General features: G+C 40.9%; 1 protein-coding gene across 6 annotated transcripts in view; it reads left to right on the forward strand.

The window, feature by feature from the left end:
* The first annotated feature begins 6,501 nt into the window (after positions 1-6,501).
* The window catches only part of pcsk5b (proprotein convertase subtilisin/kexin type 5b), a 76,613-nt gene continuing 57,113 nt past the window's right edge, over positions 6,502-26,001 (forward strand). For all 6 annotated transcript variants that reach the window (XM_044026298.1, XM_044026299.1, XM_044026300.1 and 3 more), the window contains exons 1-5: positions 6,502-6,986; positions 11,845-11,949; positions 22,650-22,802; positions 23,657-23,800; positions 25,073-25,149. In XM_044026298.1, coding sequence (XP_043882233.1) covers positions 6,807-6,986; positions 11,845-11,949; positions 22,650-22,802; positions 23,657-23,800; positions 25,073-25,149 — 659 coding nt within the window. In that variant the 5' untranslated portion in view covers positions 6,502-6,806. The remainder of the gene's footprint in view (positions 6,987-11,844; positions 11,950-22,649; positions 22,803-23,656; positions 23,801-25,072; positions 25,150-26,001) is intronic.

Below are 26,001 nucleotides of genomic sequence, written 5' to 3' on the forward strand. Positions count from 1 at the left end.
TCAACACCTCCCCTCTTAAAAAAACAGACCTGTCCATCCAAATTTTATATTTTAATTTAATTTTAATCCTCCTTTCCTGTGAAATAAAAGTTCTGAGCAGTTGGAGCAATGACTTTCTTGAGTGTCTATGTATTTGTGTGTGTGTGTACACAATATATAGTTATTCTCTTGCAAGTTAAAAGTTAATTGATTTGTATTGTTGAGTGTCTCATATGGCAAATATTTATGCAGTCTATGCAGACATTTGACATGTACATTTTAATATCTAGGCTTCCATTTAGAAATATTTGAATTAAGAACATGTTTACATTTTAAACTTTATTTGTGGTTGCATAGAAATGTTACTAGCACAATGATGTGGGAAGGAAAATGCCGTCCTAAATTTTACATCAGAAGTTACAGACCTGACAATCAATTCAAACAAATGGAATGACGGTTCAGCTGTTATTTGTTTCTTTTACAATTCTGAATTAATAGATAACCTTTGTCAAGTTTGATATAGTAAGAGTCTCTGTTATGCATTTTGGTTTTAAATTGTTGGGTCTGCTTTCCCAAAAGAAATGGTTTCTTTCCAGTGAATAGCATTTTTAGTGAAGTGCAGTTTTACTGCATCTTAAGCCAGTTGGCCATATGGTGGCCCTGCTTGAGTGACAATACATCTTTCATACAATACCTTGTTTTTCCCTTGACATGCCTTTTCTGAGATTCTAATAACCATATAGTTAAAGTCAATAAATATATATTTTTCAATTTGCTGTACCTTGGCACAGTGACTATGCACAGTACAGGCTTTTTAGTTATATGTGAAAAATAGGAAATTTACAGTTGATCAGGAAATAATTAATTTCTTAAGCAGCTGTCACATTGAGTAATAGTTTCTAATCCTTACCAGGTGATCAACGTTTCAATAAACCTTTATGTTGTCTTATAAGTTACCACCAGATGGCAGTATAGATCTGTGTGTGTAATATCCTGAGACTAGATCACTGCATGGTCTTGTGGAAATGCATCTATTCTTTCTATTTATTTCCTTCCAAAACACTGAGGTATACCAACAAAATATGATACAATAAAATAAAATATTGTAAGTGTATTCATTTTTAATGTATTCATATTCATATTCTCTTGATTTATTCAAAGTTTATTATGATGGCAGTGTCTCCCTCCTCGTGTTGATTGTGTGGGAGTCCAGAAAAGCCTAATATAACCTTGTAAGGTGGCTGACAACAGGGTGGGGGGTGCAGGGGAGGATGGAAAGTTGTTGAGTGGCAGGTGCTATTGTGGCCTGAGTGCAAGAGCCTACAGCAACAAGGTCGAGGGTCAAAGTGAAGTTGAAAGGTCAACGTTTACTCCCAGGGAGCCCACCCAGACTGAGGTGGGGGGGGGGGCATGGAAAAAGGCAAGAGGCCATGATGGAGTGTAATTGAACCAGAGAAGGCTGTAGCAGGATTGGGACTCACAGATAGGTCATAGGGCATTTTTGGGTGCGTAAACTTATTATTGAACAATACATACATTAAAAAAGATATTTCGACTGAGGGCCTTTCTTTGTGGAATCCATGCATGTGGGTTCTCTCCAGGTTCTCCAGCTTTTGCTCATAGTCCAAAAACATGCAGGTTGGGGATTAGGTTAATTTGACACTCTAAATTGATCCTATAGGTGTGAATTTGTGAGTGAATGGATGTGTGTCTCTGCGTGTTAGCGTTGTGGTGGACTGGTGACCAATCCAGGGTGAACCTCGCCTTTTCCCCTATGTCACGTAGGATTGGCTCCACCTCCTCCTGCGACCCTTAAGAGGACAAAGTGGTTCAGAATGAATGAACAAAGAATGAATTAGGCTGTGATTCATTTAGTGACCTTCTATCTATTGAAAGAGACTAGTATATCTATTTAAGATGACATTACACGTTTTAAAAATGCCAGTAAACATCGTCAGAAACGTCATTTGATGCACACATTTAGCTTTCGTCTTGATTTATGTCGAGAATTGAGTTGTGATGGATTGTCAAATTTTAATTAAAAGTGGACACCATATAAGAAGTCTGGGGAAACACTGATTCAGTGTTTCGAATCCATCTCACCTAATCATTCTAATAATTTCTTCTTCAGGCTATAACGTGTATTTTCAGAAAATGTAATAAAAAACCCATTTACTTTTTGAGTTCCCCTCAGACAGAAAAACAAATGTGGCCAAAAACATAAACTCTTTGGAGGCAATGACTGCAGAGTCTAGGAAGCGGATATAAAAGTCAGATGCATCTGGAAAGAAAAGAGAAGCAAATGATGGAATCGTAAAGGAAGGTCATAATGGATATACTTAAAGGTTCTAAATTTAGATGACATTATTTTTAAATGTTTGGATTTGTATGAATTGTTGTTTTTCATTACCTCAGAATGAGCCTTCTCTATTACATCAAGGGCAGCTCTACAGAGGCCGCCATTTCTGAGCACCATGTTTTTACAATAGCCTTCAATGGACAAAAACAAAAACAGAACGTTTTTGATATTCAGCTGTAACATGCAACTTCCGCCATTAATGTTGCTAAATGTTACACACGTCTGTCTGCCAAGGAGGTGATGTTTTTGGCCGCACTTGTCTGTGTGTTTATGTCAAACGTGTCCATCTTTGAGCAACACAAAAAGTGAAAGACAGATTTGGATGAAGATGCTGTTGTTTTAATAAAACCTCAGTCTTCATGGGTCAAGAGAATCATGTCGGAGGATCTCTTCGTGATGTGTTGGGCCTGATATTGAATGAACAAATTAGCCGTGCTCTTGGTTAACAAAGCTCGTTGGCCAAAGTTTTCTATTTGGGGCTCAACATTCCATTTGTGTTATATCATGGCGGTTATGTGCATTTTTTTCTAATATGTGTTTGGCCCATACGGTGCTCCCATTTAGTCCATTGAAGAGCCTCAGGAATGCCCCTTTAAAGTGTTTGTTGACATTCACTCTCAGATGTTGACAAAGACGTTTTGTTGGGGTTCACTCGGTTCACTCCCTGGAGAAACTTGGGGAGCTCCGAGGCTGCCATGCAGGATATCGCAACAGCTTATTCCTGAATGGAAGTCGGGGGCCCTGCTGCTCCAAGCGACCCCGTGACCTGGATACTTGATGTGGATACTCAAATAAATTTCTGCTGTGTTTCTTCTCGTCTCCCTTTTTTTTCCCCCATAAATAGCAAGCCCTTCTACCCAGTTGAATAGAGAATGATCACTGGGTGTTTATTTTTTCCCCTCCCTTTCATCTCCATCTGGGGGACCATGAGATGTGCTTGTCCCCCTGCTTGTTGTGAGAAGTGACAGCGGGGTCCATTCAGTAAGAAATTGGCTGCAATTAGTGCAATTATGCTGATTTTCACTTGTGTCCCATGCAGAACAGAGTTTTCGCTGTGCACAGAGACACCCCCCGGGAAACTGCTGCAAAACAAAAACCCATCAATCAACAAAGGCCTTCACTGAAAGGCTCAACTGCAGATAATACCGGGCGCATTCCACGATGACAGCGTTTAGTCAGCTGTGACCTGTGTTGCGATGGGGGGGGCATGACATGTAGAGCTTCGCTGATTGGGGGGGAATATGGCGTAAATGCCAGTTTGAAGGGCAGAAGGCTTAATTGGCAGTGGAGGGTGCATAATCCAGTCATACAGCGAGGTTATCACTCAGGTTGTTTATAGAAGAACATTGGTAAACATACCTGCGTTCAGCGATTTAGCACGGGGTCATGCACTTATTTAAATTTAGCCACCCGCTTGCAGGATGCATTTAAAGCTGTCCACACGTTTCACCAGAAATCACCACATTCACATTCACAATAACAAAATTTATGTATATATATATATATATATATATATATATACATGTATATGTATATGCATATGTATGTATATATATATATATATGTATATATATGTATAATATGAAATGTATGTAGCCTGTGGCTCTTTCTCGTTGGTCGATGACTTAAGTGGAGGACACAGTTTACTCAACTTTACATTGGTATGTCTGTGTCAATATTACCCAGGAGACTGACAAGGCTTGCATTCAACAGCAGATTTCAAGCTGTAGGAAGGGGGGAGCCGTGTCCAAAACGTAATGCATTCACTTATTAACTAGTAGATGGAAAGTTCGGGGCAAAAACACAACTGCCATCTAGTTTGTAACAACCTTTAAATGAAAATAAGCATCCCAGTCCCTCACTGTCACAAGAATTTGCTCAACTGTTCAACCCAACAGTGTTGGTGTTTTGTGGGTCTTTGTATTTTCAGAATTTTTCACGGCAAACTCTCCCTTATTTGCATGTTCCTTTGCTAATATTATTTCTGATTACAAGCATGACTAAAGATTAATCAGTCTCTTATAACATCATGTTCATGTAAAATTGATATCTGATATTTATCAGTCTGGGTTAAATAGCATCGTAAGAGATTCTCTGTGGAGATGCACCACAGATTCAATTGTATTGAAAGCTTTGAGGTCACTGAAAAACGGTGTGGGGACCCTGTGCTTTATTCCTTTGGAATAATTTGACTGTGATTGTTTGATTTCTGATTAGAAAGTAATCTAAGAATTATTTCAAATTACAAAATGAAAATGTATTTATTTGTTTTACTATGAAGCCTTTTGTACTGGTGACCTGTCCAGGGTGTAACTCGCCTTTTGTCCTATGTCAGCTGGGATTCGCAGGATTGTAGGATAAAGTGGTAGAAGATGGATGGATGGATGTTAAAAAAAGTAATTTTTAGTTATATGAATTCACTGGCATATAACCTGTTAACTTTAGTTTGTATTAACATAATCCTTTTGTGATATTGTAACAATTTGAATCAATGTATCTTTTCTCAGACCCCCAACAATAATGTCACTGTTTTGTGAATTCCCTTTATTATTTGTGCTTAAACCTATACTCTCAGATGTGTAGCCTACGTGTCTTCATAAACCTTCTATTTTTAAAGGTGTCATATGAATTTTCATGTTGCAGCTGAATATCTCTCACCTCACCTCACCCTTCCCTTCCAAGTGTGTTGGAGAACCTATGTAGCCTTCAGTTAACACAGTGCTTCTCAAACCTTTTTATACCAAGTACCACCTGAGAAAATACTGAGCTCCAAAGTAACACTGTTATTACCGACGTTGAAATACAGTGGTGTAAATAGGTCGAGAAAAGTCGAATTAAGACTTCACAGGAGGCAGATTTATTCCCAGTAAGATAATTTGCTATCTTATCATCCTCCTCTTGGAGTAAGAGATAAGATGCCTTTTTTTGTTCTTTGTTTCATTTACTACACACTTTGGTCAAAATGTCATCCACTCTGATCACATACCCTGGTATATACAGTAGAACAGTATTTCTGATTTTCCTCCAAGAACCACCAGAGGAAGCTCGTGTACACTTTGCATCTTCAATAGCAACAGAGAAGGATGAATTTGTGAAACCTCTCTGTATCAATGCAGGGGACACGTAAGACGAGATAAAATGTACATTTATTGCTGGAGGACAACAATGCCCAGTGCATAAGCATGGGCATTTCTGATTTTCCTCCAAGTACCATCAGAGGAAGCTTGCGTGCCACTGGTGGTACACACACCACACTTTGAGAACCATGGAGTTAGCATCAAAACTAAAAAGATATTTAGTTAGTCCATCTTGGGCTACTGTAAAAACATGCTGATCCATAATTGTGGTCGCCGTAGAGCTGAAATAAATATATAAAATCCCAGTCTGAGGTAATGAAGAACAACAACGTATACAATATATAAATGTAAATACAAGTATAACTGTTTTAGCTTCAATGTCTGCTAAATTAAATGACATTTTACACAACACTGGACCTTTGATTTTTGTTCATGACTTCATTTTATTCTCCTTTTTTATCATAATTTATTCTTACATCCACTTCTGTTATTTTTTTAATTAGTATTTTTTGCTCTTTCTGTTAAACACTGCGAAACCTTGTTGTAAGACTAATAAGTAAAGTTTCTTTGCATACATACATATATATGTATATTTATATAAATGTATATATATGTATATATATACAATATTTCATATTATATATAAAATATATTTAATGCTAGCACGTGCAACAGCGACGACAGCTGTCAATTCAGTCAATTGTTGTTAATTTCTTCTGGAGGAAGCCGAGTCTTCCAAACACGAGTCTCTCTTCCTTTCCTCGTGGACCGGTCACAGCAGTGGATCCAAACTGAGTGTCTTTAAGACCCAGCGGAGCTCGGCAGGGAAACCCCGCGGCTTTAGTTGTTTCTACTCTCCCGAGTATCAGCTAGTTATTTATCGGGAGGCGCTGTTGCCGTTTCGCCACATGAAAGCCCGAAGCGCTGAACCACCAACATCCGAGTCGCTTCATGGAGAAGAGAAATCAGCTTTGAGGAGATCCGCGCGCGCACACACACGCGTTCACGAACTCACGCGCAAAGACGCACGGCGCGCAGACACTTCCTCCTCCTCCACCGTGGAAAAAAGAGACAGGGAGAGAGAGAAGGGGGGACACACGGAGGGAGAAAGAGAGAGAGGGAGCGCACACACACTCACGAAACGCAAACTTCCAACTCTCCCATGTGGAGACCAGAGGTTTGAGGATAACGTCTATTTTTGCCTCTCCTGGGCTCCGTTCCTGCCCCCTCTCTCCCTCTCTTTCTCTCTCTCAGTGTTTTTGCCCGGAGAGTCGCGTGTCTATGAGAGTCTCGCCTGGTGAGCAGAGAAGTTTGGTTGTTTGCGTGGTCGGTTGAGGAGGAGGAGGAGAAGAAGAAGAAGAAGAAGAGTCGGGTGTAGAAGTGGGGGGAAGATGGTCCGCAACGCCGCTTGGAGAAGGAGCTTACTGTGCGTCCTGGCGCTCAGCCTCAGCTTTGCGTCCTCGCCGTGCAAAGCTCGGATTTACACCAACCACTGGGCAGTGAGGATAGCCGGGGGACCCGAGGTGGCCGAGCGGATAGCGGAAAAATATGGCTATAGAAACATGGGACAGGTAGGTCTCGCCTATTGCTCCATCCAGACGTGTCTCTTATTTGTTTGTGTTTGGTAAAATGTAGTTGTTTTTTGTCAACTACAAGTTGAGCCACGAGCCTTTGGTCGTAATCATTTTACGAGCAGACAAACTGGGTCAAACGTCAAACGTCTGTGGTCCAAACCCTGAGCCATGAACCGTCCCAACTCTTTAACCCCGTGACTCTCAAACATCAGGGAACAAGCTGCAGGGAACAAAGGAGATCATGGTCCGAAGACCATGAGCAGGATGGCACAACAGGTGCCTCCTCGCTGTGTTTCCACGGGATCGTTTCCATTTTGCGGGCTGGAGCCACAGGGAGCTCATTATTATCAGCTTAAAGCAATTGCAGTGTCGTGTGTTCGGTCCTTTTTTTTGTGAGACAGACGCGGGTGTCCACGGTAAGACAGATCACTCAAGTTCTTCATTGTCATTGCTGTAGTCTTGTGTTTGTGCCAAACATGCACCAATTTCACTGAAAACCTTCCACTACCTGCTCATAATTTGATGGACAATATTAACTTTTTAACATGGAAACCTTGGTGTCCTTTTAAAACCTAAAATTTGGATTTTAGTTTTGCTTCTAATCTTCCTTTTTAATGAGATTTCTTTATCATAACGTCTTGTCAGTATATTCCCAGATTTTCTTCTGTGTTTCTTGATTAATGACAAAACACCAATACAAGACAAATTGTTAAAACGCGCAGGTCATATGTCACTGTTTTAAAACCCAGTATTTTACAGCTTGCATTTTTAAAAATCCGCATATATTCAGTATATTCAGTACATCTGTCACTTAAAAGTCTGAAATAAATCCCAACCACAGCTGCAAAACATATTTGTCCACTGAGAGGAGGAATCACTGCATGTGAAATTTGTCTGGTTTCCTCTCCAGCACACATTATCTGTTCACCGGGAAACGTGTTTTGACAAAGTTTAAAGTCCTGTGTTCCTTTTGTGGGCGAAATACGTCACACAAGCGTGGACCCCACACATGCTCCAGTGTCGCCACCAAAATACTTGGGCAGTTCAAGCCTGCACTTGCCAGTGCTCAACATGAAGACGGCGTGAAACAGAGGGGGGCATTCTGACAGGTTGTTGTGGGGTAGCCTAGTCAACAGCTATTGAACCCCCTCCTCGTCCTACCCGCCTTATCCAGCCCGCCCACCCACTATAGCCTACTCCCCAGAGAGCAGGCCTTAATGGCCTCGTTTATCCCCTCTCTTTGACAAGAACGAATGTGTGGAGTCCCCTTTCCATAGGAATTCCCCTGTGGAGTTGAGTGTGGCCCCCACCATTCGTCCTGATTTCCATATCAATATAGAATGTTCATTGGACTTTGACACCCAATATACAAGAGTTTTACTTCACTTCCTGGTTGAGAGGTCAGCTGAAAGCTGCTCTCATGGGAGCAATAACAGCAGACTTGGGTTTCTTAATGTGAACTTTGACACCTCAACAAGCCTGTTCTTATGTTGATCTACACTGTGTATGGAACATGAAATGAAACATATCAGCCTAACATTCTTTTGTAGTTTGCAAAGAGATGCACCTCAAGTGTTTACCCATTTAAGTAGATGAGCTGGCACTTTGTGTGTGTGTGTGTGTGTGTGTGATCCCCGATTTTGACGATATGACTGCTACTGCTCAGTAAGAAGAGGGTTTTTTTAAATTGTAAAGGGAAGCAAAGTGTTTACAGGGAGAGAACAGGGGGATGGGTATGGGAAACATGTGACAGAGGGACAATATAGTCTTCTTGACAGGGCCAGACAGAGGAGAATAGACAAAGATAACCACACACTGCGAGATGGAAGGAGGAGGGAGTGAAAGAAGGGACGATAGATGGACGGATGGATGAAAAGAGTTGGCACAGAGTAAGAGAGCACCTCGTTGGGGGAATTCTGGGTAATCCTCTTAACTGTGGAGCCCCCTTCCCAGACGAAGACTAAGACACCGGCCCGAATTGAGCCTAAATCAGCTGACGAGGCCCCAGACGTGGATATCTGTTCATACTGGTGTTTTGAAGAGATGGGAGACGACTGAGAGCCATGAAGTGGGAGTGCGGTGTTCTGAAACCAGATGTGGACATTGAGCTGGTTGAGTTATTTGTACAGGTTGCACTGATGCAACGTCAGGTTGTGTAGACATTATGCCAAAAGGAGTGTTGTTATTGGATTGTTTGACAGAGTTCACTGACAGGAATATTTATCAAGGTTTCCATGAAAGCCTTTTAGCTTTTTGCTTTTTTTTTGGATTCTTGTTGGGCTTGTAGGAGTATGTATAAAGGTTATGAGGGTTAGATGGATGGGGATACAAGTTAATGGTAATGTGTGAAATTGCTGAATATTGTAGAAAAAAATAAACTAATACTAAGGGGCTCTCCACATGAAAACAATCCTATCTAAGTGAATCCGCCATGATTTAAAAAAAAATAAAATCTTTTTAGCTTCCACGCGTAAACGACGTTTGGAGTGAGAAAATCTTAAAATCATTTTCATGTAGACAACCAATACACAACTGAGGATGTCATTGTCCCACATCTGTCTTTCTCTGGCATTCACTGTCCCCATCTTCATCACCATCCTTATCTTCTATTTGATTAATCTGTTTGCTTTATGTAATAACTTTTGTTTTTTTCCCCCTGGCTTGATTCATTCTGTCTCTGTTTCTGTGATTGTATACATTGTAATGTATACTCGCTTGAATAAGACATTTAAAAAAACATCTCAACTCAGCTCAACATCTTCTTTGTTTTTAGTGTAGCAGCGTTACAGCGCCAGTTACAGGCCTGGCACATGTACTACATCATTTAGAGTCATTTTGGGCGTTTCGTTAAGATGAAGGCATTTCCTGACACAATGCCGCGTTTACGGAGAACTTTTCTGGAGTGAAACGTCCAAGCAAAAGATCGTCTACACTTTGTCCCGTGTCCATGTGGACAGGGCCTAATCGCCTTCCTCTGTCTACATTTGTATACAACGACAAATGAGGGAAAGAGAAAAGAGAATTTACATGACGTTAAAAAAAGTAAAAGTCCATCCATCCATCATCTACCGCTTTATCCTCCACCAGAGGGTCTTGGGGAAAAAAAGTAGAAGTAGACTTTTAAAATGCATTCAGTCCAACTGAAATTTTACAAAATCGAATTTCTCAAACTCACACTGAGATAATGCAGATGGGAGTTGAATTACTGTTGCATGTATATGTTCAAAACAAACAGGCGCAGGCGCACTGCCTATGCTCCACAGTTCCCGCCCCCAGGCTTTTGTCCTGAAAATAAAAGACGTAGCTGGTACACAGAACAGGAAAGAAGATGAGAGTGGGAAAAACATGGCGGCTGGTAAATTATTTGGACTGAAGAGAAGACAGAGTTTATGTCTCAACAATCCACACAAAATTATTCCTCTTGCTTTTAAACTGGGACAGGACAGTAGTCCAATTAAAATTAAAATCTTGTTGCAAGAATTTAGAAAATCTTTGGAATGGCATGCCCCTGCTGGGTTTGTGAGCTCTCATCTTCTTGCGTCATGTCTGTCTTTGTCCTTGTTTAATGTGGTTCACACAACTCCTTAGCCGCTCGTGTTCAGGCAAAACGCAAACCTGTCGTTTGGTAATCAGACTCGACTATGCCACACTCAGAATCATTTAAATCTTTCGTGACTTGGATGCTAAATTCATCCAGGGAAGCAAGACATCATGAATCACTTAAGTGCAAGTTGTTGTGTTTTTTTTCTTCTTCTCAAATCTTGTTCCAACATAATTCCTTGTAACCACAGATTATGCCGCAGATGTGAATCACTATGCGGGTTGGGTCGCATCGGAACAATCAAGGAGATGCACATTATGTTGACTTAGGTTGAGGATGAGAAGATGTAAAATATAGTTCAACCTGAGGAGGTGCCACAGATCCGGCTGTGAATGTGAAAATGTTACACTGACTTTGGAATAAAAGGTGGATAGGAGCATGATATGTTGACAATATGAGAAATATTCACAGTGCCTGTTATAGAAATGCATTATTTTATTCACTTCACGTTCAATGCCTTAAAAGTTGATTACCCCGGATCTCTGTTACATTTTCCTTCATTCTTTTTTTGTAATTTCTTCATTGTACCAGTTTGTGTGTATGTTTATTCATGAACACCAGAGCTGAAAGTTGATCTAACGGGTTCACTAGTGGTTGAGCTCGGCCTTGGATCAGTGATGCACCACATGACCCTTGGCAGCCATGACAGTTTGATCATCTCGTAGGGATCGTATGGCCTTTATCAATTATTAAAACTAATCACCGTCTTTGTCAGTTTGAGTACGTCTTTACATTTGACCGACGTTCACAGTCTGTCTCTTTGTTTCTTTGTCTGCTTTTTATTTAACTTGTGTACCTACCAAGTCTTTTGTTTTTATCTCTGACGGTTAATACATTCATTCAGCAACACCGAAAATGTTCATGCTACCCAACTTGAAGAGAGGGAAATAAAATCTTATTTAAGGGTTCACCTTGTAAGATTGATTGACTGCTGACTGTACTTACCCCTCACTTTTCATAGCAAGTTAGGGAACTGCACTGGCCTTCACTTACTTGAAAGAATATAAGAACTCTTTCATTTTGCCTCTTTGTTGGTTTATGAATTGGGTTTGTGTGGGTGAAGCCGTTTATTCTTCATTTGTGTAGCAAGCTTCGTCTTCTAAATGCAAATTGCCAGTTTCAAAGCAATGATACTTATACGGATACATTTCTGCCAATAAACCCAGTAAAATGTTACTCATGGAACAAATGGATACACACTTCTTACGTCTGTGTCTCTGTGTGTGTGTGTGTTTGTGTGTTTGTGTTTTGCAGATTGGAGATCTCAAAGACCACTATCACTTCTTCCATAGTCGAACCATCAAAAGGTCGACTTTGTCCAGTCAAGGGCGCCATAGTTTCATCTCAATGGAGCCCAAGGTAAACCTGTCTAACTGTTTTCTGAATAGCGCACTGTGTTTGTTGTCCATTGAAATTATACCACGTCATCTTTTTAACTTGTGCTTAACATCTTCAGCTATTCATGGATACTGAAAAAGTAGTTGTATTCAACTCCTTGTGAGTCTGTTATAAATTAAAGTCCCATTATAAAGGAATATTCAGTCTGTTTTGATAGTTTATCATTATAGTGCTTATGATCTCTGAGACACCAAATGACTGTATTTAATTTCCGAATTATGTTTCCTCTTCAAAACATTGTGCTATTTTAAACAATTGGATCATATAAGTATACAACCGCACTCCTGGGCATTGTAAGTTGTTGCAGACAAATGTGCTTTTGCAGAGACGCAGTGTTTATGAGAACAGAAACAATTCCACTGCAAGAAAACCCCTGTATTCGTCTCACCTCACGCTGTTCTGATCACAGTCTTGACAGAACAAGCAGAAGATAAATGAGACCTCCACTGCTGCTTTTCTATTTCACAAACCCAGCAACTTTAAGTGTGATGGATAGGTTCTGATGTGGGGGATCAGACATTACATGTAATATAATTTTCCTTTTGAAATAAATAAAAAAGTCAAATGCCCCGCCAGCAGCTTTTATATGAAAGATCCATTACACCTCTCAAGCAGAAAGAAATGCACAAAACAAAATATTGTTGAATTTGCTGAATCTTCTGTCTGCTCACTTTTAAGGGGACTTCCTTTCTCATTGATAAGAAATTAGAGATTGCTTTTATGTCTGTAACTCATGTTGGTGTGAAAATAGGTTCAGAAACAAAACATAAAGGCTGCAGACTGATCTAGATACTGTAAAATAATGTGGGGACTCGGGGTGGAAAGAAAGATGACCTATTACACATATCTGTTGGAAGTCCTGACCCAGAAATACAAGTTTACACAAAGATTTGATCTCTGAACTGAACTTGATAAGACTGTATGCTATTTATGGTTCGGTGCTGTATGGTACGTATTTTTTTTGCATTTGCATTAGGAACAGTACAAAAATAACTGGCCCCCAGTTTAATTTTTGGCACCCTTCCCTTCGGGTACCAGAGTAATGGTACGGTACGGGTAGAGCCAGACCAGTCAGCTAACTGGGCGCCAGAAAAGTGTCAGCCTTGACATCTTTTTGAGACAAGCGGCCACAAACTGAGCAGAAAAGAAATTAGCTGCTCCGTTGTTGGTGCACCGGTCCAACGTCATGCTACGTATCTGGATCACGCAGCCATCTGGCACAGCGTACTCCGCCTGCCAATTAAAAGTACTGTTCTCAATTGAAACGTAACCCTGACCGAAGGCTTTACCGATCCAAACCGTACCGTACCGTACTGTACTGAACCGAACTGTACAATGGTGGAAACAAGCCATTAGTATCGCTATCTGCTTGATACTGATCAAAATCACTGGATCTGATATCAGAGAAAAAGATACACAAAACATAAAAAATCGGGTACAATCCAAAAATGTTGCATCATTTGAAGCAAATGCTTCACTAAGCACAGGCTGGGAACAGAGTCATGATCCACCAATGTCTTGTGACTAGAATCTGCATTAGGAATGCTCATTGCAGTGATCAGGTGAGCTATGTGGACTAGAAGAGTATAATTTAAGTACAATTTTGTAAAAAAGTATCAGACTTATTGACCTACTGTAGATCCTGAAGGCTGTGATATCTCTATCAAAAACAAAAAAGTTATCTCAAGCTGTCCGTGTGTGTGTGTGTGTGTGTGTGTGTGGTGAAGCAGCACTTTAAACTTGAGCGTGATCTAAGGTAAACCCTTCCTCATGTCACTGCACCAGATCATCAAATGCTCTCTGTATTATTAATGAAACCTGAATCACGCCAGGAAGTTTGTCCACATACACGAGTCACGTTGGTAAATGAAAGTTGAGGTGGATGCCACTGAACGCCACTGCCATTCAGAGGCAGCACACATTGCAACTAGACTTTTCTGTACTGATGTGCTATTTATGTATGTGTGCTAAAGTGGACAGCTTCAGGCTCGGTTTTAAGGACAAGAAAGCTTGTAAAAATGCCTCATGCTTGACGTGTGAATGTGTTCCTATATTTTTGCCAGCTCAATTACAGTAAAAGATATCAGTTTTGGAAAAAAAAAAAATAATTGTGTGTTTATGTTTCAACAGTGGACTCAAGTGCGATCATAAAAAGAAGGTGCCTGACACCCTCTTTTCTTTTTTCTTGTCCTTTTTGCTGTCTTTTTACGTTGTCCACCGACTGTCCTTACCTGTCATCCCTCTCATTTTCCTCTCTCGGATGCATTCCCCTCCCTCCCTTTTCTCACTGTTGCATTCAGCATGCTCATCTCCCTCCCTCTGTTGGTGGTTCCCTTGCTCTCTCAGGCCTGACACTGTGCCATGGTGGTGGATGGTTTGTGTTCTAGTGCCAGCTGGCAGTGAAGCTGGGATTTTAGGCGAGTAGATCAGAGGAGTGAGGTTAAATGAGAGAAAGAGGAAAATGAGCTATTATAACAGAGGACGAGATGAAGAGTGAGGGGAAGAGGGAAAAGATGGATTAGAGAAACCACGTAAAGGAAAAGTGGCGTGGAGAGGAATGGAGCTTTGGATGTTTTTGTCCTTTCAGTATAATCTGTGGACCTGTCTCCAGGTCTTGGATCAACATGATGGCTAGTTTGGCACCTGCCCAGTCAAGTTTACTGCTAATGATGTTTTGCAATCAGGTTCTGTAATAATGACGGCCGTTTGTGAGTGAGTCAGATGGGTGTAGCGGAGCCATGAAAGGCGCACCCTGCCATCGGCAGGGCTCATTGGCACACGTGTTGCCATGGTGATACAGCACAGCACAGATTACTGCTTTATGGCATCCAGTCACTTGCCGCTTAGGTCAAAGACCAGTCACTTCTCCAGGCAGATGCATGGCGGTAAAGACCTTTGGCCTGGACAGAGAGAGAGTGTGATATCTGCAAGTCTCATACTGTTCTTAAAAGGCATTCTTTCAATAATTATTTATTTCATTTATTTAATCAATTTAATTAGACTTAAAGGCTGTTTTCCCAACAAACATGTTTCAGCAGGAAGACCACAGGTGTTGCTGAAATGTTTACAGCGGCCATAGAAATATAATGTCTTAAGTGATAAAATGGGCACAATATGTCTTCAGAGTTGGAGAAAACGTAAATTGAAATACTGGCTTCACTGATGATTAGGGTGCAGGTAGCAGCCAACTCCCTTTCTGTTTTGGTTTGTTGTGTCACCAACAACCTAATAACACAGCCAGTCGTACTTGGACACCCAGGTTGCAAACAGACAGACACAGGGAGCTGCAGCTATGGATCAGAAATGCCAAACATTACCAAAAGTCTCACTACTCCTCTCATAATGGTCTTGACCAGAGGAGCAACGTAAAATGAGGGTCTGGAGTAAAGATTTGTTAAGATTAGGGATGCAACGGTACAGTTTTCCCACGGTTCGTTATGCGTCACGGTTTTTGGGCCACGGTAGTGGTATGGTTTCGATATCTTAGTATAAAACTACTCAGACTAGTAAAGGCAATACTGTTCACGCTGAATTTCCATGGAGCCAATCAGTGCTCCGCATGCAAATGCGAGCGTCAGTGACGTTCGGATTGGCTCTGAAGGCGGCATAAGCAGAGCATGGCACTGAGCCTGAACAGCGAAGTGCTGCTCTTATGTCTCTGCTCCTAAGTGGATCTAGTGTGCGGCTGTACAAAGTTTTGTGATGGGCCGAAACGTACGAACAGGGTGTATCAAATAGTTCTTAAAATACCGAATATTGTTGTAGCACAACACGTTTTTGTGATTTGTAAGTCTTTTTAACTGATCTACAGTTTAGCATTGTTTGGTTTGATTCTTGTGTCGGATGTTGCACTCACAACTTCCTGTGACGACACGCTCTGTCCAATCAGTGGCCGGCAGTCTGTTGACGTCACATTTAGTATCGACTCCGCTCGCTTGGAACCTTGACAGAGCAGGTACTAAAAAAAAGTACCAGGTGCTACCACTAAAGCAACAGAGTCGAGCCGTGTCGTGCCAAGCCGTGCTGCATAGTGGGAAAACGCCATTAGAGTTGAGGACGCATGTGGCCATACACTCTGTCCTCAGGATGCACCAGCCAACACCCTCTGACCCGCTGCAGTTTCTCAGTCTTTTTTACACTTCTCAGCAAACATACATTCATTTATTTAGAGCAGCTTTGAAACACTTTGCTCAACCTGGCTCTCTTATTTTTTTCCTCCTAATACCTGTCACCCGTGCCAAGACACACACTGACACACACAAACATGTTGACATCAGACACATCTGTACAGCCAGACTCATTAAAAAAACATCTGAAGCCTCTATTTGCATTCAGCCTGCTCATGCAAGATGTGATGACAGCTTCTCACACAAGCGTGCATTAATGTGTCGTACTTAATGCTCTCCATTTGTCATTGTGTCACTCGGGTCAGATATTAATACCTGTTATGAACGGGAACAGTGTGTCTAGATGTCTGACATGAAAAAAGTGAAAATACTGAGTATAAATATAAAGAATAACAGAACGGTAGCCTCTTAATTCATATCTGAAGCTTGTGTTTATCTTACTCTACCAATCCCTGTACGTCAACTTAAGAAAGATGGTCGTGAATTGTCCTGTTGCACAAAGTGAGAAGGGGAGATTGTCTCTTTGTGTCTTAAGCAGCTTGCACCTTGCACAGCTATGCTGACACGCAGCTATGACTCATTTATACTGGAGCTTCCAAGAGAAGAGAGCTGCTTCAATAGCCACAGACTTTTTTAGTTGTAGCCCCACTGCTGCTCTGTCATTAGTTTTTTTTTTTTTGTTTTTTTTTTGATGTGACATAAGTTCAAGTAGTCAGGCCGCTTTGTTTGAAATCTGTTTCTAGCCATTTCAAGATTACTGTAAACATCAATTACAGCACTGCAGTGGTGGTTTCTTCTTTTTATAATGTCCTTTTGAAGTCTATGCAGAGATTAGCGCAGATCGTACAACCGCTCCACGGCTGTCTCTCCACGGCGCTCGGTCGCCGGAACGAGGTGTTTCTACTCGGTTTTCACTTAGTGAGACTCTTGTTTACTTGAAGTCATTTATCCACCACACATGAGCGGGAAAACTGTGAGCCAGGTGTGGTTTGCAGCTGAATACTCACGACCTATGACCTAAGACCTATGATGACAAAAAGAAAGACATTTTTGTGATATTTATGAGCTTCTAAATAAGCATAAACATAAAGAACATATTTTACCACATGGTAAAACTACTGGAGTGAGCTTGGGTGAGCTCACAACCACCTAACGTGTGCCACACACACGCGCACATTCCAAACGTTGACGAGATGACACAGATGGAGTTTGTGTCGTACACTTACACATTTATTTAGTCTCCATGTAGTTCTGGGTAGATCTCCACAAATTGCTTGTTTTTTTGTTTTTTTAAATTATGTTCACCAGATGAACCATTAAGAGCTGACGCACTGAGACAAGCACCTACAGCTGGGCAGCGTAGCACTACGGCTTTCAAAACATCTGTGAAAAGATGCACACACACGTGTGTGTGTGCTGCGGTTGGGCTGCCGTTTCCTTTTACACGAAAGAGATCAGAGGAACTGGCTTCTTGTGTCAGTTCAGAGGTTGATGTGCCATGAGCCATGTTCACACAGAGACGCTTAATCTTTCCTCATGTTCATCCGTTCATAGTGTGTCAGACCAGCATTCCACGTATGCATAGTTGATCTCACGCTCCATTCCAGGAGTGGTGTTTCTCACCTCTTTCAAGAGTGCTGAGTTGTACATGTGTTTGTTGGCTTGGCACAGTCAGGGCTCACGGTCCCCACGGATTCAAACTGGAAATGTGTTCATGTTTGTCCACATAGTGTCTGTGCAGACTACTGGGTGGATGACGTGGACCCTAGTGGTCCACTGCAGACACTCAGACATGTTAAGTATGACCTGGCCCTTTTGGGTAGCCTTTGACCTTTGGAAACAAAGATGCACCCTGCTCTCTGTCCTTTTGCCTGCCGCTCAAATGACGTTTCAAAAACAGCAGTGCAAATGGATCAACTTGTTCCCAGTTGTACTAATGAAGTGAACTCTTCCCCAGTTTCCTCTCTGGTTAGTGACCCAGCCAGCAAGAGCACCTGCAAACCCTTCCACACAGAGTGAATGAGAGGGAGCGAAGAGGAGGGAGGACACTGTTTGGAGTGGGACTCGGAAAAAGAGGGAGACAGAGGGACAGTCAGCCTCAGAGAGAATTGGGCATCTGTGAAGACCTGAAATGCAGTGAGATAAGAAGCAGATGAGGGAGAAAGATGAGGAAAGTAAAACAGGGTGGATAGGAATGGTAAGGAGTGTGAGAAAAGGGTGGGGAAGAAAAGCATGACGACAGAGGTATAGGTGCTAGCAGATTCCTCAAATGGAGCAGATCCAGACATCATGCCTTGGAGCCTGCCAGCGAACTGGCACTGAGACAAAGGCAGTGATACATGGGCAAGTTTTATAGGCAATAATAGAATGCTAGATTGTCTTTGTTTGGACAGGGATTGGCAAATGTTTGTGTTATATGGATATGGATGTGATATGGATAACTGCAGGCTGTTATCGTTGAGTGATTTTTTTTTTTTAAGGATGGCATTGTTTCTCATAGCTTTAGAAAAAAATGAATAGAATGTAACTGCCTCAGGTCATCCTGCAAATAGAGGGCAAATGTTTAATTTCTATTTGTTTAGAAATGCAAAGCCACCTGTGTAAGTCTTATGTAGCAGTATGCTTCAACGTATGACTATTATTCATAATCGATTCATTGATTGTTTTTCCTTTTCTCGCTCATTTTAAACAGTGGTTGGAGATGTTTGTCACTGCTTTTCCACAAAACGGGAGTGCGTGATTATACATCACGACACAAACATAGAATTTAAATATGTATTACCCTCTTTGCATAACACTTCGTCAGGGAGGTCAGAGTTATCACTCCTTGAGAGAACAGAGCTAATCTGATTCAGGAGGCACTCGACAATCCACAGTTGGTTGGATTAGATTTAAGGTTCATAAATTGACATCCAGCCAAACTCTTGTGTTTGTTGTTTTTTATTTTTAGATGAATCTGATGCTAAGTTAAACACTAGTTGGGCTCCGACTTCAGCAGAATTATTACAGATAACACATTTATTAAATACTGTGGCACACATGTAAGTTGTTACTCCAGTGGATTTGCATATTGCACATTCCTGATGATGGTGTTTTATGGCTAATGGCGGCTGTAAAGGGTCACTTTGTAGTTGACGGTCCTGACAAAACTTGTAGTTCAATGAGGTGGGTGAAACCTCAACTCACAGAAGGTCATCGGACTACATGAAATACTTGACTGGGTTTTAAAGTTCACTCTTTTTAACGGTCTCTGTCTGAGTTTGCCTGATTTTCCCTTCCTTTTTTCTCATGTGTTGTCACAAATGAGACATTATTCATAATTACTCTTACAACAGAGGTGATTGCTCTTTAAGGGCAAGGGAGGCTCTGCTTCCTCTAAAATGTCATAAAATAAATATGTCATTAGTAAACGGTTGCCAAATCGCGATAAATCCGTTTGAGTTGTTTGTTCAGAATCAGCTTTTTTATCACAGATCATCTGACATGATTCGTTTCTCGTACATTGCCGCAGCAGCACGGCACATTTAAACCTGTAGAAGCTCAGCTTTAATTGACCTCTATGAGCCTGAACAGAATAGCTTTTTTTTCACTGCGTTGAGTGAGATGCTGATTGGATAAATGGCAAAAACGTCACTTCCAGGGAAGCTCGGCTTCTCTGAGAGTCAGTGGTGCAGGGGACAGGTGCAGACGCTGGGCTTCTGCATGATGATTGGAGGAACTGTCGGGAAGGTGGAATGTTTTTTGAATAGCAGCGTTGTAGATTTATACAGGAGACCGAGACCAGGTGGCAGATTTATGTAGAAATAACACAAACCAAGAACTGGTAAATAAATGATCAACATCATTTGCTTAAGTGTCCCAACTCCTGTTAAGGTGGAGGTGTAGGGTGAAGTGTTTGATATTTTTCAGTAGTACACGTCAAACTGAGGGCTATGCAATTTTTCCCACATTAACTGACTCCATTTTACTGTCATAAAAATTACATTGGCTAGCTTCTTTTTTGGTGACCGCATGTTGTCTTCAGCAAAACATGTTGCGTCTGGTTACGTAATGACATTATGTTCTTGATTAGTGTGCCCTGTTTTTAGCTCTAGGCCTTTTAAAAAGGGGAAGGGCCAAAGGGTCGGCGTAAAAATGAGAAATGGGATTGGGTTAGTTTATAATTTGTCCGCTCATGAGGACGAGTTTGCTTGCTTTTATCCTTCATTTCCCAAAAAAACCAACATAACACGAGGGCATTCAATGCGGCTGTAAAGCCATGCTGCGTTCATAGCGCCCTCTTCTGGTCTCCTTGAATGAGTTTTTAAAGTTTGAATTTGAACTTTCTGCCCCAAGTTTGAAAGAATATTTACGTTTCAGATGAAAAGTGACAGCCCTGCAACTGTGTTGCAACGTGGGCTTCACATACGACATAATCTTTCACCAGAAGGAGAGACAGTCTGTTGTGTCTCGCCATGAAAAACTCATTTGATCATAAAAACGTGTAAAAAGTGACACTGAGAATGAAACCAGGTTTAATTTAGCTCGATTTCATGTCTCCTGGTCGACGTGTGAGCTTCAGTTAAAGCAGTGCTCTCTGTGATCTGTCACGTTTTATGATGTTTTATTTTTCCCTTTCCTTTTTCCTTCCTCTTCCTGTACTGTGATTTTATTTGGGTTCCAGCCACCCTCTCCCTATCCTGGTCTCTGATTGGCTGGGATGGATTAAGTCATTGCAGCACTTGTACAGTACTTGCCGGCGAGTACTGAAAGTCTTGTGTAGGGGAGGTTCACACACTTATGCAATAAATCACTACACCTGCAGACTTTTTGTCCTGTCCCTCCTTCATGATCTATAAGCAGCAAGCTACATTCTTGAGTGATTAAATCAGTAGTTTTTTAGAAAATCAATTATCCTCTTCTCACTTGCTGTCTTTCAGTCTCTCTTGCTATTTATTTTCACTTGCCTCCTCTTCCAGCTCAGCCTTTTTTTTAATGACTCTTCTGGGACTCGTTCTCCTCAGCTCTTCATTGCCTCTCCTGCTCTCGTCTTATCTTGTCTCGTTGCCTCACTCTGCGTCTCTCTGGAGACCCTGGCAGATTGTTTCAGTGCATGAGACCAGATAATCACTCTGCAGTCATTATGTCAGCTTTTCTGTTCCCCCCCCCTCCAGGCACTTCTTTTCTCCAACTGCTGGAGCTGTGTTGATGTGAAGAAATGCTTGGTCTTTTGCAGTTGGACATTGTTCACTAAAGCCTCAGATTTTGTGGCAAACAGAGCAACAAAGTGAAAATTATTCTATTGATCATCTTTTACAAATGGAGTCATGATGTACATGTTCATGTACATCATACATGCGACACCTTTTATATTCGCAGCAGATGGTGCAACGACAATGTAAGGCAGAGTGCACACAAAATAACATCATCTGATTGAAATAATGTAATTTTTGCCTGAAGATTAATACTACAGAAATATTTACACCTTAGCACCTGTACAGTTTAACACATGCTCCATCTGTGTGCTGTGCCTGCTGTTGCTTAAGTTATCATGCTGTCGTCATTGCCGGTGCACACAAACTTCTCTTGGAGTCTTTTTATACAGATGAAGTCTGCAGGACTGCAGCTAGACTAAACACACGAGTTCAGGGTTTTACAATGTGCGTGACCAGGGCCAAGCGTGTGGGTCTAGCCGCCTTGTACAGGTCCAACAGAAAATTCCGTTTGCAAGTAGAGTGAGGATTCCTGCCAAGGAGTGTTTTCCGCCCTGAAGCCAGCCCCATAACATTTAAGAGACCCACGTTACGACAGACATTTGTCTTCTGTGTTTGTGCACAACACAATTAAATTAACTTATGTTGACTTCATATTTAAAGGTTGTAGTGGGGTATCTTAAACATACAGTATGCTTCCATATGTGTTCATTTTCTTTAAAATATTCACACGGAAACCGGACGAAGCATAAACGATCATTTTGACGTTTTGAAAAAGCGTTTCTTCAAGTTCTCTGATGTCAGGCTCTTAAATATGAATATGTCCTGTTTTCTTTGCTCTTCTATAACATTAAAATATATTAAAATTTTCATAATATATATCGAAGCAAAAGGTATAACAGTCCTATCTGTTAAGCCTGGATGATATTTTCTCGTCTCTCTGTACACCAAACAATAAAAGTTAGTGTGAACGATAAGATTTACAATAAGAATAAGACTAATAAGTGCAGGAGAAGAAACGTGCTTGTGAAGGCTCTCAGTCATCCAGGTGACTGAATCAGGAGTAGATATAGGCAATAGATTAGGGTTTGATCTAACTAAAGCGAAGAATGATTACTTTATGTGATAAATCTTCACACAAAGATCAAGTAGAGAAAATACAGTCTGTGTTTTTATTGAAGAAGTGTCATTTAAGAATCCCTGGTTTTCTCCCTAAATATTGTTGCCACAAACGCGTCATTCCTTATGACCAATTAGAAAAACTGATTGACCTCTGACACCATGTGTTGTTATTCGATGCCTGCTTAGCTCCTGTTTATAATGTATCCTGCTTGTGTTTCAGGTGGAGTGGATACAGCAGCAGGTGGTGAAGAGGAGGATCAAGAGGGATTATAAACAATCCCCACCCCTTTCTTTGTCAAGCCCCGCCTACAGCAGCCAGGCCCAGACCAATATCTTCTACACTGACGCCAAGTGGAGCAGTATGTGGTACATTGTGAGTACACTGCTTTCTGGTACTAGTGTGTTACCTGCACCAAAAACATGAATATTACAATTTCTGAGACAAATGGAACCCAAAACTACAACTACGACTGTCTCAGCTGTGCTCGTCTTCCAGACAACAGTGTGCTGTTCCTTGCCCAGTTTGTGGGTCATAGGTCAGCGTTGGTTATGCCATGGCCCGGTGTAGCCGAGTGTGTTTTACTGAATGAAAGGTATATATGTATATATATATATATATATATACATATATGTATATGTATGTGTGTATACTGTATGTATGTATGTATATATATATATATATATATGTATGTATGTATGTATGTATGTTTATATATATATACATTTATACATATGTGTTGGACCAGTTTAAATGTCCTCACAACGATAGGTTTAAACCAAAATTTCTAATACAGAACACACACACACACACACACACACACACACACACACACACACACACACACACATTATATACATTTATACATATGTGTTGGACCAGTTTAAATGTCCCCACAACGATAGGTTTAAACCAAAATTTCTAATACAGACACACACACACACACACACACACACACACACACACAGTAGAGATTAGAAGGCTTATCAAGGTTTTGTGTTTGCACACGTGTGTATGTGTTGAGAGTCATCAGCTCTGTCAATTATTTACTAGATAAATCCTAAAACTTTGACCAGATGTTATAAACATATTTTTCTTTCGGAACTCTCTGAACTACTTGTATTAACTGATAAAAAAAGATTCCTCTGGTTCAAACAAAGCTACCTATGTTTAGTGCTGTAGGTTTTGTATAATTAATGTACACATTTTCTCCACCTCCATTTCTCCAGCACTGTAACGATGACGTCCATAACTGCCAGTCGGACATGAACATCATGGGGGCTTGGAAAAGGGGCTACACAGGAAAGGACGTGGTAGTGACCATACTTGATGATGGCATCGAAAGGAACCATCCAGACCTCTTTCAGAACTACGTGAGTATGTATGTATGCGCTTGTAGCGCGGCTTTGTGTGTGTGTGTGTGTGTGTGTGTGTTAAGTTATTTCATTAATTGATTAATCCATGCAACTCTCTGTAACATCTGGGAAGTGATGGTTGTGCTGTTATTGGAATTTATGTGAAACTTATTTGATGACCAAACATTAGCTCACAAATTAGCTTTTTCACTCATGTTGGAGACAAAGTTGATTCAAAAAGCTGCGTATGTGACAGAGTCACTTGACCTGGGAGTGAATGCCAATTAAATGTATTTCACTTGTTGAAAAACCCCTTTAACGTTGCTGCGCAAAAAGGAAAAAAGATATTTTGCCAGGTTTAATCATCCAGTGGAGGCTATGATTTGTTTTTTGACCTTGTAAAATGACCCAGAATATTTCTAACTACCACCACATTAAGCTTAAAAGGTTTTTATGACTATAATTTCAAATAGGAAATGAATGTGTTGTTGTCTGTGAAGGTTCTTCGTTCCAGGTCATAGTCATCTTCAGCAGTTTGCTGTAGGCAACCGGAATTGCTTGAGTTGAGTTTCAGACGTTTATTCACCTCTCATCCAAGAGGCTTCTTCAGTTTTGGAACTGGCTACTGTGGCGACTGGCTGCTTCTCTTGATGCATTCTCGGTTTCTATAGCACCTTGAATAATTTATTCTTGAGCACATGGCTGTTTATGCACCTCGGCCCCCTGCCAGTTATGTATTTCTTCAAATTGGCTTTGAAAAATGCATTTGAAAAATGAACAGGCGCCCCGGGTGATAATGGTTGTGTTTTCAATCACATAACCATTCAACATGAGTTACATCTTACAGGGAAGCTCCCTACACAGCTCCAGACCTGTAGCTGTGTAGGTATGCTCTTTACTATTTTTCTTTATGTACAGTATACTTTGTTTCTATGCTGATGAGAGTACATCTCCCTCAGACCAAGGCCAGATATACAGCCATTTATCAACACTGCAGATAAAATAATTCACACCTTGTTGCCTTGTGCTGCTGTTATTAGCGAGTCTTAATGCTGGGATTTGTTTATGCCCAAAGGCGAGCTGTGTGGCAGATTGAGTTATCGCTGATTGCATAGAATTTTCTAAACTGTTGAGTGACGTTAATTTGAACTGTTTGATTTGGTTAGAGAAGCTCCCTGGGTTTGTTCAAGTCTATTATACACACGTGTGTGCTTTTCGAGCGCATTAACCAGATAACAGTGTTTTTTTTCCTCTGTTGGTTATTATCAATGAATCTAATGTTTCCTCCAGGACCCTCAAGCGAGCTTTGATGTGAATGGCAACGACGTGGATCCCATGCCTCGATATGACGCGACCAACGAGAACAAGTAAGAAATAAAATCTATTCCAGAGTTGGGCTGAATAATTACTCGACATTTTATTGAAATTGCAATATAGCCTGCTGCGATTTTCACAATATTTCTTAAAGCTAAAATGTGTGCCATAGATTAAATATTGTCCTGATCTGTGCACACCCTATACAACACGTTTGTTTCTCACAGATCTGCACAGATGCCACACTGTAATCATGTTAAATATGTTGTCCAAATGAAAATGAGAGTAAATGTAAAAATTACCATTCCCTCTCATATCGCGCAATTACAATTTCAGTCAAAATAATCTCAGTTAGATAGTTATCCTAAATCGTTCAGCCCTATTCCAGAGCTAATTAGAGAAATGTTTAATTTGAATGGTTTGCAATGAGGTTTAGGTAAGGAATCATATGAGGCTTCAGGCGTTGAGCCATATGTTTGTATTTTGCAGACTCCAGACCTTGTTGTGGATGTGATGAGCTACATTAGTTTATTTGGTTGTGATTTTGTGGTTTTTCTGTTTGGAATAAGAAGAAGAAGAAGAAGAAGAATGAGAGAGAGACTGAGAGAGTGTGTGTGTGTTTGTGTAAGGGTGGAAAAAAAGGAGACTCGCTTGTCCAAGCACACGTCTTGTGCCAGTTTGGCTTTGTGAGTGATTTTTGGTGTGTGTTTGGCAGTGGCCTTGTCCCCTCCTGGTGATGCAATGTCTTAAAGAGACACACGGCTTCCAGATGCAGCTCACTGAGGTTAAGGCTGAGGTCATAGTTGACCATTATGTCACACATGTGTGTTTTTGTCTTTTCATGTTCCCATTCTTTTCACGACGAACTTACAAAGCTCACATTAGAGTTTAACGAATAAAGCTGC

The sequence above is a fragment of the Solea senegalensis genome, linkage group LG5 (assembly GCF_019176455.1).
Source record: "Solea senegalensis isolate Sse05_10M linkage group LG5, IFAPA_SoseM_1, whole genome shotgun sequence".
Lineage (NCBI taxonomy): Eukaryota > Metazoa > Chordata > Actinopteri > Pleuronectiformes > Soleidae > Solea > Solea senegalensis.